Source organism: Gymnogyps californianus, chromosome 14 (assembly GCF_018139145.2).
Source record: "Gymnogyps californianus isolate 813 chromosome 14, ASM1813914v2, whole genome shotgun sequence".
Taxonomy (NCBI): domain Eukaryota; kingdom Metazoa; phylum Chordata; class Aves; order Accipitriformes; family Cathartidae; genus Gymnogyps; species Gymnogyps californianus.
In genome coordinates this window covers 15,633,045-15,648,348 of record NC_059484.1, presented here as the reverse complement: position 1 = coordinate 15,648,348, position 15,304 = coordinate 15,633,045, and the positions used below count along the sequence as shown (strand labels likewise).

Genomic DNA, 15,304 nt, shown 5'->3' with positions numbered 1-15,304 from the left:
TCCCTTCGCCCTATGCCTAACCAGACCAATCCCCTTTGCAAAATACTGTTACGAAGAATCATTAGCTAAAACAACTTTAGATTAAAATAGCTGTAAGGGAGCCAGTGCGATTGAACAGATAAGTGGTGACCTTAGGACTGTGGAGGTGTGGCATCTATTCACAGCTTTGTTTCTGAGTGATTAGTGTAAAGCAAATCCCTTTGCTAATCCCTGTTCAAGCCTTTGCATTTCTAACAGTGAGTTAATGATAATTTTTGTCTTCTTATAATGTATATTAATAATCATACACTGGGGTACATTTACTATGTGTCATTTTATTAGTCTGATTGGTCTTTTTAGTCCCCATTACTGCATTTGAATAACGACAGAAAATGGGTTCTCTGTTGTTTACACATCATGATCCATGTGACTTCATGGCTTTGAAGAGGGCTGTACTGGCTGATTTCTTGCTATCTAATTTTCAGTGATAAATAAAGCCTGGTTTGCCTAATATTTTCTTGATTGTATGTTTATTGTAGTCAGCATTCTGACGTAACTTCTCTCTTTAGACGTCTCTTAGGAAATTAAAATCATCCTGTGTTCACACCGGGAAGAAGTTCTGCTGCATGCATATTCTTCCAGTGTTAGAAGAAAGGTCATACGACTTTTTTTCAAATATGTAATTGCTATTAAGTGTAGGCAAAATACCCGCCTGCCTTGAAACTTGACACATCCAACAGGAAGCTGGGTACAGCCACTTCTAGGGGAAGAACGTGACTGTGAACAGCAGAGGCAAACAAAGACATAAATAGTTATCAGAAGAGTTATAATTAGCCAACGTATATGCGGTGTTTGAAAGATGAAAATAATTAACAATTCAAGTGGAGTTATTGTTAACAGCAGCAGCCCTTTTCCTGAGAGGCCATCTCTGGTAAGTGCTTTTGCAAGGAAGGGTAGTCCCATGGTATGTGAGCACTTGCAAAGAATGAGATAGGGGATAAAAATCTTGCTGGAAACATCTGATGCAGGATTTTATTAGGTTTCTTGAGCAAGGAAACAACTATGTATGTATTTTACGCATGTAAACTTCCAGGTCTTGCTTCCATGATTTCTTCTAGGACTCAGGCATCATCAGTTTACCTGGCTTTTTTGTTTTATGGTGCCAGCCTGACACCTGTACGTTCCTCTCCAGCAGACACAGCTGAACTGTAGTGTGTCTGTCAGCATGTCTGTCACCAACTCGAGCTGCAGCTTCAGGTACTTGTTTTTCTCTGAAAGGGCTTTGTTCTACTTCAGAATTTCACTGGCCCATTCCTGCGAAGGGGAAAGGCTCACCTGCTGCCCAGACTGCTGGGGAGAGGAGCTGCTCTCATTTTCCCACTTGCATTCCCAGAAGATAAATTTCACCTCGTTCAAGTCAGCCTGGGGAGGGCTGTAATCTAAGCTGAGCTCAGCCTGCCAGGTTTTGTAGTCAGTCTGGTAGAAAATGGGCAAAGAGGTAGCCTCCTGGGTAGAAATCTGCTGGAGAAGTGATCTGCCAGATAGTCACACAGCCCCTGTGCAACATCCCCAATTCCCTCAAAGTTCCCGGTGAGCGAGGCTGGGAGCAGAGACCCGCACCAGGACAGCATGAGCACCGGTCCAACCTGCAAAGAGATGCATAAAGCTGAGTAGACGTGTTAAGTGTTAAGCTGGACCAAAGTAAAGCTCTTCTTGAAGCCTGCTACCTGCTCAGGACATTTCTGTTTGGTACCAGCCATAAATCTCTATTTGTTAGCTTGCTTAAGTTTCTTTCCTGGGCAAGAAAATAACGGAGAAAATCTGCAGCTCTGATTCAAGGGTTTTATAGGCATCTAAGCATATGGAGACACTTTGCGTGTCTGGAAGTGATGCAGATGCTGATTTCAGAATAGATTTTGGAGATATTATTGCAATGCAAAAAATAATTACCAATAATTCTTTTATGGGTCAGCATTTGCCATTTCAGGGAGAAGAGAACAGTGATCAGAGTTTAAATACCTGCTCTGAAAAGATGACAGAACTCATTATCCATCATCCTGACCCCATCGCTGTATGCGCCTTCCCTTTCTCTCTTTCATAGCTAGATGTTACCCATTTGTTCTTCTGGCTCCGTCATAAGCTTCATCCTTCATGTCTCAGCTACATGTGTTGCATGTTCCTCACGTTTGCATATAAGCATGTATAATTCAGGATCTTACAGTTAATCTGCAAACCTGATTAACTCTCAACAAATACCGCTAGCAGCTGACTTGCTTTATCATCTGAGGTCTGAAAACGGGGAATGCATGGAAGTCTTATACTACCAAAGCTTTGTAGGTTTCTCTGTATGTGTGACCTCCCGTCAAAGGCCCTAGAATTCAATTATAACCTTTCTGTCGCTACCCATGGCTTTAGAAACAGCCTCTAGCTGTGATGCTGTGACAAATACAAGCTAAACAATGCTATTAAATATGCATGATGTGTGTTCTACCATATTAGATAACACGGCCACGTTCATCATCTGCTAATGCTGCCAATTCACAGCTTTGCTAATGCAGCCTCCCTCTCGCTTTTGCTTTGGGCAATTTAAGAGGCTTTTTGGTTACACTTCACCTTTGCTTTCTTCCTTTTCACCTTTTTTATCATTATTCATCACTCTGAAAATGGTGGTCTGCAGCAGAGACTGGGCAGAGCTCACGTTTCCCACCTTTCCTAATCTGTAGTTCACTAAGAAGCCTAGTCAGTCTGGAAACCAATTGGAGGGGTTGATAGACACTGCTTTAGTGAAAAACAGATACCCAAATCCCTCCTCTCTGAGGCCACTGCTGTACTGTTTGAATCTATCACCCTTCCCTTTATACCACTAGCATATCCACAGCTTATGCTCACCATCCTTTATCAAAAGGAAATGGAAGAATTGCCTCTGTTCTGCTCCCTCGGTGATCGCATTCTCTCGGGGCTCAGTTGGGAGTTCACCTGTCTGATGCTTTTCTGTTCATCAGTGTAACTCGGGCCTGTTACCATTTCAGTTTTGTACCATTATAATTATGGCAGCTGGCAGAATACCTTTTGCTTTTTACTGATACAGCTAGCTAGTTCCAGCAGTAGAAAAGGTGTCTTCTACCAGCGTACTTTAGGTATCTGCATGTTTTGCCTCACTCTGAGCTAGGTGGGCATGAGTCAGCTCTGATCCAGAAGCCATCTGGCCATGCAGTGCTGTACTGAGCTCATCAGGCTGCTCTCCGAGAAGGTTTCTTTGCTCAGGCAGAACATTTACAGCTCTTTGGCAGTTCAGCCATGTACCTGCCAAGAGAGAGGTGGGCAAGTGTCCATTTGCGTCCCTTGCAACAAGCCTTGTCTGCGTTTCCTTATACCCTCCCAGAAGGAGAATGAGCTGTAAAGCTGTAAATACTTTACAGTGGGGTCACTGAGTCCAGTCTTGGGAGAGCGTGCTGCCGTATCTGTCAGGGCAGATAACACAGTGCCTGAGCTCTTGTTATTCTAGCCACCCGTGTTCATGAAATGGAGCCTATTTTAGCCACTCACCAACTGCAGGCTCAGGAGCAGTGACCACAGCAGCTCACTGGTTTCGTCCTTGCTGACACGATGATCCCCGACTTCCACCTCTTGCAGGTAACATTGCCTTAGCTGTTTGGGGTCACCCAGCTTTCTCTTATCAAGTAGTGCAATGTCAAAGCAGTTGATGCACATGCTGCTGGCACAGATCCTCTTCTGTTCTCTCACTCCAGAAGTGCTCTGTGAGTCCTCCTGAGTGCTGACCCTACTTTTGCTCTTCCTACCTCACTTTTGTCTTCAGCTCTTAGACCCTGCAAATCCCTGAACACAGACTCGGGCACAGCATCGGCCGCGGCTGGAGCTGGGCATGCTCTTTCCTAAGCTACCACAGCAAATGTGTAAGTTTTCCTTTGGAGGGAGGGCATTCACAAAAGGGCATGTTAAGCCCTGTCCACCTTGCATATACTGTGGCTCTGCCCTCACCAGGGGAAAGATGAATTCTTGGTGCTCTCTTACAAGTCATTATGCTGGAAGGTATAAAACTGATGAAGATGAGGCAAATTGTAACCCTAGAGTGTGCATTTTCCTGGCCTCCCTTGTCTTGCCTGCTAACATACAAAGTGGCACATAGCTTTGTTTTTGCTTGGATTTTACCCCACTATCTAATCCAGGAATGGTTTTTACTGCATAGGGCTGTGGCCTGTGGTAATGTAAAGAGAGTATTTTCCTGCGGGTGAGGGTCCAGCTCTCACAGGCCTGTCTGAAACACCCTGTGCCTCCATCCACGGCTGCGTCTCTTCTGCGATGGTGCAGCGTTCAAGCCAAACACGGTGCTCTCAAACTGCAGGTATGACACAGGTCAGCCACAGTCACACTCTTCACCCCAGTCCATCTCAGTCTCTCCAGTGAGGGTTGTGCTCTTGCACCTACACCCTCCGATTCCCCCTGAGCAAAGCACTCCTTCCTCTGGTCTTGCTCTGTCACACACCCCACGGATCTGTGCGTCCATTACTCGGATCAAGAGGGTTCTGGGTCTTACTGCCCATAATGTTCTTCTCAGTTCTGGCATTGATGGACACATCATTCAAAATGACCGTACTGCACGCAGGCAAGCACCAAAACCGCTGTTGCGGCCTCTGCAGACTCAGCACATAAAATGGGTCACTACCGTGATTATTTCAGTTACACAACTCCAGTGTGCCTGCCTTTCTTTTTCCTTGCCCTTGAAGTCACTTGAATGTAAACAAGTAAAACTAAGACAAAGGGGTAACAAAATCAGGATGAGGAATGGCGAGGGGAAAGGAAAGCATCCCACAGTACTGGTCTGGAGACTAGCATCCTCACAGCTCCAGCGGGCTGGTTCCCCAGAGCTCGGATCCTGGAGCTGCTGCAGAAATAAAGACCCATTGAGAAGTCTGGCTCCAAATTAGCATTTGAATTCCCTTGTAGTCTGTTGTCAGATGGGCAGGAGGTGGGTGCTAGGCTCGGTCTCTCAGTACTGATACACAAAGGTGGCTTTAAAAGGTCCTTATTTTTCTGAGGGAAAGAAATGCATTGCTCGAACTATGGACACTTTGTGTTTTCCTTTTTTTCTTTTTTTTCTCCTTTCCCTCTCCCTTTCTCCTCTGCTTCACCCCCTTTCCCGGATCAGACTGAGCCGCAGATAGACATGTCTGGGTATTGTTAGCCCAGTCTGACCTACTTCTTTCCCTCCCCTTGGCCCTGTGTTTGGGATGCTGGTGCTATGGAAACCTGGGTGACATGCCAGTACCACAAAGCCAGGGCCACCAGCTGCACCCTCCTCTCCCAGCCCCACAGGCCCTTCCCCTCCCAAACACACCCCCAAAGAAAGTTAGCAGTGCTGCTTCTTGGGGAAATTCAAGTGTGTGCTCCGTCCGTCCCACCAAGCCATGCTCCGGAGGGACTGGGGTGCTCTTCCTTGGGCTCAGGTGCGTGGGTGCGTTTTTTCCCTGGTCCCAGGGCACAGCATTTCGGTGCTGGGGGCCGCGTGTAAACCCGCCGTTGTCTGCGCACCAGACATGTCTGTGCACATATCCTGCACGGGCCGTCACATGACGGGTAGGAAAGTACATGTGGGCGCCCTTGAAGTTTTCAAGATAAAAATAAGCTACAAACTTCTGCAACGTGGTACAAAAGCCTTATGGGAACCTGGCTAGGTTCCTGCAAACACAGAAATGGGAACGCTTGCACCGGTGATCCCTACAGCAGATGGGAGTTGCTCCGTCGGTGGGACAGAGCTGTGCAGTTTCATCATTGCTCGTTTGCTTGCGTGGGAACAAGCCCCATTGGGGGACGGAGGCTTGTTTACAAGTTCAGCCTCTACGTTTCTTGTGATAAAAAAGTTCTCGCTGGTTCTGCAGGTTTCCTTTGCTCTCTGCTGGCCTCCCATCTGGCTGGCTGCTTCACCTGGGAGACTGTGGCAGTATCAGAGTGGATTTGCTTCCAAATATCTCACGCAAACTTTTTCCTCCCCGTTGCTGACGCTGAACTGGCAGCTGTAAGGGGAGGAAGCAGGGAGGAGTTCGGGAATCCGTAAAGCGTTTGCAGGGGGCTCTTGTGTCTGTCGTAAGCCATCTCCAGGAGATTTCTGTGAGGCTCCAGGACTCCCGCACCCCAATAACCTTAATACCAGGGCCTGGCCCAGCACAGATGAAACTTGAAGCAGGAGGGTTTGTGCACGAGTGCCACCACGGCCATGGCTCTGGGTGCAGGCAGCCTGCGTGAACGCTGCCCTAGGCATGTCTTGGGGTACAGCCAGTGATGCCCTGAGCACCTCTTAGGGTGCAGCGACCGACGCCTCTGGCACAGGCGGCGGGCCCCCTCAGATACCCCCCGGTCCCCTCGGTCCCCCCGGCCCGGCTGTCGCCCCCCCCCCCCCGCCGGCCCGGCGGCCGCAGCGGCGTGGCACCGGCGCCCTCTCCCGAGCGGCGGCGGCCGGAGCCCGGGGAGGAAAGCGGCGCGGGGCGGGCAGGGCTCGCTGCCGGAGCTTGCGGAGGCCGGGGAAGGGCCTGGGGAGGTACGAGCGGGCTGAGGCACAGCCGGGAGTTCCTCTGCCCCCTTAAACTGCGGGCGCAGCAGCCCGGCCTCAGCTCTGCTGCCAGCGCAGCCGTGCCCCCCTCACCCGGCTCTTCCCTCAGCCAGTTTAGCTCACCAGACCAGAAGAAAATTAAGCCAGGACACAAATCCCCAGGTGGGGGGAGCTGAGCTGGCTTCGTGGGTCAGCTCCCCCCATCACGGCTCCCACGAGGCCGGGCAGGAGGGAGCGCAGAAGGTGAGGAGCGGGCAGCCGGGGACGGGAGCAGCAGTGAGCCCGCAGCTGCCTCAGCAGCAACGAGGAACCCTCTCAGCAGTGGAAGTTGCGGTTCTGCAATCGGCCATGCAGCAGTACCAGTGCTGCTGGGCGGTTGGATTGCCGTTAAACTGGAGCTCACAGGACGGTCTTCACACCAGCTGGATGGTGACCCTGGAGCCGCGTAACGTTGGGGTGGCACGGGCAGACACTGTCCCACCAGCACACACCCGGCCAGTCCAAAACTGGCTCCTCAGCATCTCTGTAGCAGATTCAAGTGGGCAAAGTGGTTTCATACAGCACCGGTGCAACGTGCTGTGTGGCAGCAGCATTTTGAATTGGGTAAATCCTGAAACCATTGACTGCATCGTTGAACCATGGTCTGGTGCAAAGTGATTTTCTTTGATGACAGTTATGAAGTGGCAGAGTAATGACAGCATCCCTGGGTGGACGGGAGGAGCTTTCCTTCTGCTGGAGGCACCTGAAACGACCCCTCTGACAATTGTTTGAAGGGGCTGATGTGCTGGGAAGTTTTTCTGTGGCAGAACTAGCGACAGCAGGCAGCCGAGGTGTCGTGGTTTAACCCCAGCCGGCAGCTAAGCACCACGCAGCTGCTCGCTCACTGCCCCCCCACCCCTGGGATGGGCGAGAGAATCAGGAAAAAAAAACCCTGTGAGTTGAGATAAAGACAGTTTAATAGGACAGAAAGGAATGAAAAACAATGATAATGATAATAATAATATGACAATAGCAATACTAAAAGAATTAAACTATACAAAGCAAGTGGTGCACAATGCAATTGCTCACCACTCGTTGACCGATGCCCAGTTAGTTCCCGAGCCGCGTTCCCCCCTCCCAGTTAACTCCCCCCAGTTTATATAGTGGGCATGATGTCATATGGTATGGAATAGCTCTTTGGCCAGTTTGGGTCAGCTGTCCTGATGGTGTCCCCTCCCAGCTTCTTGTGCCCCTCCAGCCTTCTTGCTGGCTGGGCATGAGAAGCTGAAAAATCCTTGACTTAGTATAAACACTACTTAGCAACAACTAAAAACATCAGTGTGTGATCAACATTCTTTTCCTACTAAATCCAAAACACAGCACTGTACCAGCTACTAGGAAGAAAATTAACTCTGTCCTAGCCAAAACCAGGACACGAGGCCAGAGCCTGGCTGTGCTGCGCCAGGATTTTTAATGGTCCCCTGTGCATCCAAGGGGAGAAGCCAGCTTGCCACAGCCTCACTGCTGAATCATTAACTTCCCTCCTCTGAGTCATTCTGCAGCCCTGTCACACACAGAGCAGAGGTAAGCAGGGCTGAGGTGCATAGTGGCTCCAGGCCGATACGGCGGGGTTAGAAAACTAGTTGCAGGGTAAAAGATGGAGGTTGTGTCTGCAGAACCGGCAAGCACCCCCTTGGACTAACCCAAGACAGCAGGGTTTTGACACGGAGCAAGGACCTGCACCGGCAGCTGGGGCTGGTTCTTCTGTATTAACCCTCTGGGAGGTGACTGGTTATGCTGGTAAAAAGGTGAGGACTGAGAATTAACTTCAGGAGATGGTGGGAATTGTTAATGTAAAGGCTAAGTAAAATCTCACTGGGGGCAGGTGGCATGTCTGTTCCTCCCGGCCTTGCTAAGGCACAGCTGGGGTTAAATGATGCTCAGCCTTTCCAAAGTGTTTTACCAAAGCTGCTAGAAAAAAAGTTATTTTGTTGTTGTTTATCTTGCTGTGACACCTGGGGGTTCCTGTGAGGATGGGGCCCCACTGCACCGACAACTTTGCAGAAGCAAGCGCTGCACAGTTATTTTTGTTTGGATTTAAGCCTTTCCCTGCAGTGTTTGCCAACTTCAACACGGCAGCATGACTCCAAGGCAGGAGAGCCCGAAAGGGAAACGGGCTGGGGGCTTTGCTGGATAAGCCAATTTAAAATGCAGGGAAGGAAATGAAACAATGTGAAAAATTAATCACTTCTTCCAAAAAACCCCTGCCTTTTGTTCTTACAGTCTAGATATGCCTACTGCTGGGGAAGGGAGGAGAGGACAGCGGGCTTTAAAATGTGGTTAGACTGGCAGCATGTCAATGCAGTTATTTTCGCGCTCGGGTTTTGGTGTGAAATCCCCCTGTGACAATGGCACGGAGCACTGCTGGTGTTTTCTAAGCTGTGTCGCTAACATGAGCGGACCGATGGCCAAAAGCATCAGCGTTGTGAACGCAGGGCTCCCATGCAAATCCAGCCCTTCCTGCCGTGGGGGGGCCAAGCCCGGAGGGGGACCCGAGCACCAGGCAAACCACCCACTGGGGACCACTGTTTGGTGCTGAGCGGCTCAGCCCCCAGTCCGGGAGCTCAGCACCTCTGAAAATCAGCTTCTCCCTACTCAGAGCTCTCCTCCCACAGGACGTAGGGTTGCAGGCTGCGTTGCACTGCACAGCAGGGAAACCGAGGCAGCCACCTCGTGCTCAAACACCCGCGTTTTTGTCCTCTGCTAGTTGCAGACCCACAAGGAGACATCCAGCACAGCAAGCTCAGTGCGTTTTTATTTGTGCACGTTGTCGCTCAGCAGTATTCCGTTATACATGCAGTAGTGGTTATGAATTTGCGCAGTCTGATTTACAATATCGCCCACAGGCAATGGCTAATAACCGTTACGAGGGCACTAATAGACTTTCACACAACATGTTGATGGCTGCTCCTGTTTATCCCTTGCCTCTTTCGTTATGCTCCAGCCCACATCTGGTTTCAAACAAATGCCTTTCTTAGGTGTGGGCCTTGGAAAACTGGCATGAACTCACGTTCAGTGCCAGGGCTGAAGGCAGAGCTGCTGGAGGAAGGGGAACACACAGTGATTCCCTGGGGCAGCACACTGGGAAGCTCAGGCTGAGATGAGTTTGCTTTTATGTGTCCAGTTTTCATAAAATTCTCCTTGTTTTGGAGTGTTGTTTCCGCATCAGGCATGATGGAGCTGCCAGATATGGAGCGCTTGGCACAAAGAGTGCTGTGGGGGAAAAATACCTCTTGAAGAGCTCAGCAGCTTGTGCCGGTGCTGGGCAGCGGGCAGGGAGGTGTTAAAAACTCAGCTGAGGGTGGATTTGTTGCTTGTGCTGTATTAGGTACAGCCAGTCTGTTACCATGGGCAGGAGGGAGCAGGACTCAAGGCCAGGACACCGATGAGGGACAGAGGAGCGGGTCACGCTGTGAGAAGCTGGAGGACGTTCAGCCCCACGTAGTGAGAGAGGAAGAAATGCAAGATGCCCAGGGCTGACGCTGCAACGAGAATCCAGAGAACTCCAGTGCTAAAGTATATCGGGGCGAGCCTGGTGGAGGAGAGGGACCCTGCTGAGACCGAGCACTGCTGCTCTCACCTGGGAACAGTCCCTTCCTCCCGGGAGAAGGGGGGTGGAAAGGCAGCCCCTGGCTGTCCCCTGTCCCCTGCGTGGGGTCCCATGCCCTGCTCCTGCCTCGAGGGAGCACACACACCCCTGCAAGGGCTCGGGGCAGCTCCGGCCTTGCCCCGTATCTGTGTCTCTGGCCCCAGCTCCGTACCCATGCCCACATTATGCCCTGGGGAGAGCTCGGCAAGGCTGAGTCATGCAGGGACCCTGAGGCAGCCAGAGGGAGTCCTGAGCTTCCCGAAATTACGTTCCCAAATGCAAACCCCCAGGGGTTACCACGTAGTCCAGGCTGGCAGAGGTGTTTACCTTTTTGAGGACGATGCCCTGTATCCCATAAAGTAGCAGTAGCGTGTGTAGAGATAGAGCAGACCCAAGGCTGCAGCCAGACCTGCAGTTGAGAGACATCACAGTGACCATCTCCAAAGGCTTTTTAGAGCTATCGAGCCAAGCAGGTAGCCCAAAGTGAAGGAATAGAGGCTTTGTGTCCTCTGGCTCTACCCTCCCATCAGAGACAGAATTACTGCCTAATTTATCGTTTGGAAGGTGAGCAGGACCTGAGGACTGAGCCAGCACTCAGGGGAACAGATCCAGTGACAAACCAGGTAACAGGCTATTCTCACCTTGATGGAAGAAGAGTCCAGCCTGCCACAGAAGTGCCAGGAAAATGGGAAAATACTCAGAGGAGTTCACCCTGGCAGGGAAGAGGAAGGTCATAAACAAGGGAAGGGAGGAAGATCATGGTTTTTTACTTTCCCTAGCAGTTTCCAGAGGCTGGATGCTGTTTCCAGAGGGTGTTTTTAGAGCTGATGTCACCATAAAAAGCCTCCAGGCTTGCACCTTTCCCCACAGTTCTCGTCCCACCTTTATTCACAGGAATTAAACAGTGGAAGGAACGGGGTCTCCAGGGCACAAGAAATTAAGTAAAAGATGCCCAGGTCAGACCGTGCACAGAAAGGCTCCGTGAACCACCCCCACTGCCCCTTCCCCAGTGCTGCAGCTTAAACTCTGCTGTAAAAGCCCCAAAGCCGCAAGGAAGGTCTGCCCCAGCAGGCTGCAGACACGTTGAGGATGAAGTGCCTCTTAAGCAGATAAGGCCAGAGCAGCTTGGGCTTCATGCAGGAGTGGGAGGGAGCACTTAGCTGTTTGGATTGTTTGTATGCCATGCCCTGTCCCCCAAAGACAAAGCAGTAGGACCAAGAGATGCTGGATGAGGCTGAGTCTCGGCTGGCAAAGGAGCAGACAAGGGGATGGCTGAGGGGATCCTGCTCCTGCTGCCCGGTTGGGTTTTTTTCAGTGCTCAGCTAAAGCAAAAGTGGAAGCTTCCTCCCTCTCTGCTTCCCTCCCCCCTGCAGCCTTAGCACAGAAGTCATGGCAGAGATGCTGGATTGTGGTTATCCCTGTACCAGCCTCAGCTGAGATCTCTCTGGGAGCTTGTCCTTCCCAGCGAGCGGGGTTCAGAGCAGGGCTGAAGCTGCCTGAGGCTTTGACACCACTTGGCTAAAACCAGCCTAAGACTCAGGCACCCACAACTTTGTCTTTAGCAGCCCTACACCGTACAGCAGAGATTTCTGTGTGGTGTCTATCAGCAATGGCTGGTGTGTTTGGGACTCATGAGCCAACGCAGTCTCGATGCTGACTCTTAAGCCCATTAACTTAACCCCAAGGGAGGTGAGTAACTAACTGCTGAATTACAGTCCTGAGAAATAAATGGCAAAGCAGGGGAGGGGCACTGCCGTCAGACATGAGATCTGGAAAGCATCTTGTAATAGGAGTTTCTTACTGTGCTCGAAAGATCCTCTCAAATTCAGGTGGGCCTGAGATCTTTGGAGGAGAAATGCCGAACACCCTCCTGGCATGGATCACCTGGAGGAAGAAGTAGGCTGCAGCAAAAGAGAGAAAAGTAGCAGTGGTCAGTCCTCTGCTGGGCACGGTAGGGCCAGGAGACTGCCAGAGCTAGGGGCAAAAGATCTGTGGTCTCCTCCTAACCTTGCACCCCCACATAGCAGAGAAAGCTGGATGAAAATCCCAGATACGTTTCAGACAAGGAAAAGGAATGACCCAGTGCAACAGTGAAGCGAGGAGCATGCAGTCACGTACCACCAGCGGATATCTGCTTTCTCTCTTGCGTAATTAACAGATCATCTATTATCTATAGAAATTGTTACACAGTTCAGATGCACTTTGTTACTGCCAATTTTAAGTTTTTTTCAATCTTTAATTTTTTCCCCTTCTAAATCCTGATAGCTGAGTAGGGAGGGAACTGATGCCACAGATAAGCCACCCAGACACTGAATTAAATTGTCATGCAGTGTGGAACTCGGCTGGGAGATGTTCTGTGTGACTCACCGCAGCCCGTTCTTCCACCTTTCTGCACCGCAGTGCTCTTTGTGTGCTAATGTCTTGTCCTGGTTTCGGCTGGGATAAAGTTAATTTTCTTCTTAGTAGCTGGTGCAGTGCTGTGTTTTGGATTTAGTGTGAGAATAATGTTGATAACACGCTGATGTTTTAGTTGTTGCTAAGTAGTGTTTATACAAAGTTAAGGACTCTTCAGTTTCCCATGCTCTGCCAGCAAGCAGGTACACAAGAAGCTGGGAGGGAGCACAGCCAGGGCAGCCGACCTGAACTAGCCAAAGGAATATTCCATACCATGGAACGTCATGCCCAGTATACAAACTGGGGGAGTTGGCTGGGAGGGTGGATTGCTGCTTGGGCGTCGGTCAGTGGGTGGTGAGCAATTGCATTGTGCATCCCTTGTCGTTTCCTTGAGTTTTATTTCTTTTTTTCCCTTTTTTTGTTATATTCCTTTTCATTACTACTAGTATTATCATTGTTATGATATTTCATTATTATTATTGTTAGTATTATATTTTACTTTAGTTATTAAACCATTCTTATCTCAACCCACGAGTTTTACCTTTTTTCCCCCATTCTCCTCCCCGTCCCACTGGGAGGGCAGAGGAGTGAGGGAGCAGCTGCGTAGTGCTTAGTTGCTGGCTGGGGTTAAACCACGACACATCTACACGAACCTCAGGAACTGCTGTAAACCCATTTTTCAAAGAAATAAATTCTACATGTTTGCAGAGGAGAAGATCTACCAAGAAATTTCTGAACTGAGGAGGTAGGTCAGTTCAGAGGAAGGGCTTCCCAGGCACTCATTTTGTTGAATACTTTTCAAAACCCAGACAAGACATCAGTCCACTGTCTGAAAAGCAGGGAAGTGCCAGTGCAACAGCAGAAATGAAATATGGAAGTGAAAGAAAATCAGTGGAGGTGCAGTAGACTGACCCAGCAAGTATTTGGGCATGTGCATCCAACGGTCCCTACCTTGCTCCAGGACTCCCAGGACTGTCACGGCAGCCAGCAGATGAATCTGATCCAACATATTGACTCTTCCAGACCCTAGAAAATCTGATTTCTTGATCAGGAACTCCTTTGGCCACGTTTAGTCCTTGCTGTTGTGGTAGTTGGTGGTGGTAGCTAGCAGCGTAGGTTTGCTCTAATTAAACAGGGAAGATTTGTATGTGGTGCTTAAACATAGGAGGAGCCTGGCTTGCCCGTTAACCATATGCACTGTAGAAATGGAAATCAGCAGAGAGAGGTCTAATGGAGTATTTCCGTTCCCACCCTCCCTTTTCCAGGAATGAGTTAGGAGGAAGTGGGAAAGCCAGCAGAGAGCGAACATGTGAGAGATAAGAGAGGGGAACTGGGAGGTGAATGGGGGCACAAATCTCAACAGCCCACCAATCCACTCCCCCTGGGGCATCTGGTTTAAAATGGCTCCTAACGAAGGCCAAGGCACATCCCTCTTGCTGATGTTGCATGAGAAACCGCAGCCCTGCTTGGGCTGTTCTGCACCGCTTGAGCACCAGGACAGGCAGCGTTTCATGGCACATATCACTGCATGCGCGGGCTCTGGAAAGCGTGTGTTGGGCACAGAGTGCGACTTACGGCTACAACACTGAGACAGCATCGAATAAAGCCCCCGAGTGAAAAACCCACTGCAATGGTAAGACAGGATGTGATAAAGTATAAAAGCTACAGATCTGTCTTGCACGGTGATACATTATTTGGGGATGGGTCCTGCAGAATGACTGTCAGACGCCGAGAGGGTTTCAGAGCCGGCCCTTGTACTGGAAAGGCTGGGAGTTGTGCCTTTAAGGCTTCTGATCAATCCTCAGCCAAATTAACTCTCGTTGTAAACACCAGAGAGAGTTCTGTGTGGGTAAAAACTGAAATTCTGGTGGTGCAGAATTCACCAGGATATAGCAAAAGGAAAATGATGTTTTCACACATCAGGAGACACCCACTCGGCTAATTCCTGTCTAACAGCCCAAAGCTGGCACAGCTGTGAGCTGCTGAGACTGCCGGCTTTGTTTCCTTCCTCCCCCCTCATTCGAAGAATTTTCCCTTCGGACCAGGGACAAAGGAAAGCAGGTTAAGACAAAGTGATCGTTAAACGTCACTATTATAGAAAATAAGATCAGATTAAAGCAGTTTACAGAAATTACATTGTATGCCTGATGTCCTCCACAGACTTCCTAAGAAGCAATAAGCTGGTTCCAGTTTTCTGCCTCTCTATAAGGGATAAAGGCACCCGAAGAGGCTATAGCAATGTCCCAGCTTAGTATTTCTCCAAACATCAAACACAGACACCACCCTTTTTCAAGCACCGGCTCTAAGATTAATTCTTTCATCTCAGAATTGATCCTTTTTCATTCCAGCGACTGTTTAGAAATACGAGGAACATCGTGTTTCGTTTTCTCCCATTTAGCTGTCAAAGAAATTAAGGACTTTCCTGTGTCAGCTCAAAAAGGGCAGAGGTCTCACGGTGCTTAATGATGTTTGATTTCCCTCTGCTTCTGTCTGATTACAGCCCGCTAGCAAAGAAAATACAAAGCAAAACAACCGAACAAAAAAAGATCTGAGCTTACACCTCCATCGGATGACAGCGCAGCGTAACCTGCATCAAAAGTGTCAAATATGTGTAAGGAAACCTGGGCCAGGAGGAGCTGTAAAGGCTGCCATGGAGCGCTCCTGCTCCCCAGATCATCATTAGATGCAAAATACTTCCAGTATCATCTAGCGTAGTCTAAATATGATAAACGCTAGTA

At 49.7% G+C, this 15,304-nt stretch overlaps 1 protein-coding gene across 1 annotated transcript; it reads right to left on the bottom strand.

Annotated features, from left to right (window-relative positions):
- Positions 1-9,351: 9,351 nt before the first annotated feature.
- LOC127022057 (leukotriene C4 synthase-like) lies at positions 9,352-13,696 on the bottom strand. Its single transcript, XM_050905467.1, has 5 exons — positions 13,518-13,696; positions 11,974-12,073; positions 10,814-10,884; positions 10,500-10,581; positions 9,352-10,115 (listed from the first exon to the last, which is right to left on the bottom strand). The coding sequence occupies exons 1-5, from the start codon at positions 13,573-13,575 to the stop codon at positions 9,989-9,991; spliced, it is 438 nt and encodes a 145-aa protein (XP_050761424.1). The 5' UTR covers positions 13,576-13,696; the 3' UTR covers positions 9,352-9,988.
- Positions 13,697-15,304: the final 1,608 nt, after the last annotated feature.